At 64.4% G+C, this 738-nt stretch overlaps 1 protein-coding gene across 1 annotated transcript in view; it reads right to left on the reverse strand.

The window, feature by feature from the left end:
- The window catches only part of LOC104835046 (ryanodine receptor 1-like), a gene marked incomplete at both ends in the record, with an annotated part of 50,831 nt that overhangs the window by 10,030 nt on the left and 40,063 nt on the right, over positions 1-738 (reverse strand). The window contains 1 exon segment of the mRNA XM_010572825.1: positions 418-639. Within this exon segment, the coding sequence (XP_010571127.1) occupies positions 418-639 (222 nt within the window).

Here is a 738-nt window from a genome sequence, read left to right on the forward strand (position 1 = left end):
CCCAGTTACCCCCAGTTACCCCCAGAAGGGTTCTGGGTTGTCCTTGGGGGCTCCCAGTTGCCCCCAGTTACCCCCAGAAGGGTTCTGGGTTGTCCTTGGGGGCTCCCAGTTACCCCCAGTTGCCCCCAGAAAGGTTCTGGATTATCCACGGGGGCTCCCAGTTATCCTCAGTTGCCCCCAGAAGGGTTCTGGTTTGCCGTCGGGGACACCCAGTTACCCCCAGAAGGGTTCTGGGTTGCCCTTGGAGGTTCCCAGTTGCCCCTGGGGGCTCCCAATTGCCTCCACAAGGCTCTGGGATCTTCCCAGTTTCTCTTAAGGGGCTCACAGTTGCCCCCAGAGGCTCCTCAGTGCTCCTGGTCACCCCCGGGGGTCTCAGACCTCCCCTCCCAGCAGCTCCCAGTCCCCCCCAGTCCCCACCTGGGCAGGTTGTAGAGGGGCGTCATGCGGAAGCAGGCGACCACAGCCCGGCGGCGCTGCTTGGAGAGCAGCTTGTGCCACACTGCCTTCTTCGACTTGTAGGGGTGCTCCGTCTGGGGGGGGGGAAGGAGGCGGGAGTGTCACCTGGGCACCCTGAGACCCCCCAGAGCATCACCAGGACCCCCACACCTCCATGAGCACCCCAAGGACCCCCACCACACACTCAGAGCATCCCAGGGACCACCTGGAACATCCCAGGGACCCCCTTCCCTCTGCCCCAGAGCATCCCAGATAACCCCCAGGGCACCCCTGGAGCACACC

The sequence above is a fragment of the Haliaeetus leucocephalus genome, unplaced genomic scaffold (genome assembly GCF_000737465.1).
Source record: "Haliaeetus leucocephalus isolate CR32 unplaced genomic scaffold, Haliaeetus_leucocephalus-4.0 Scaffold355, whole genome shotgun sequence".
Lineage (NCBI taxonomy): Eukaryota > Metazoa > Chordata > Aves > Accipitriformes > Accipitridae > Haliaeetus > Haliaeetus leucocephalus.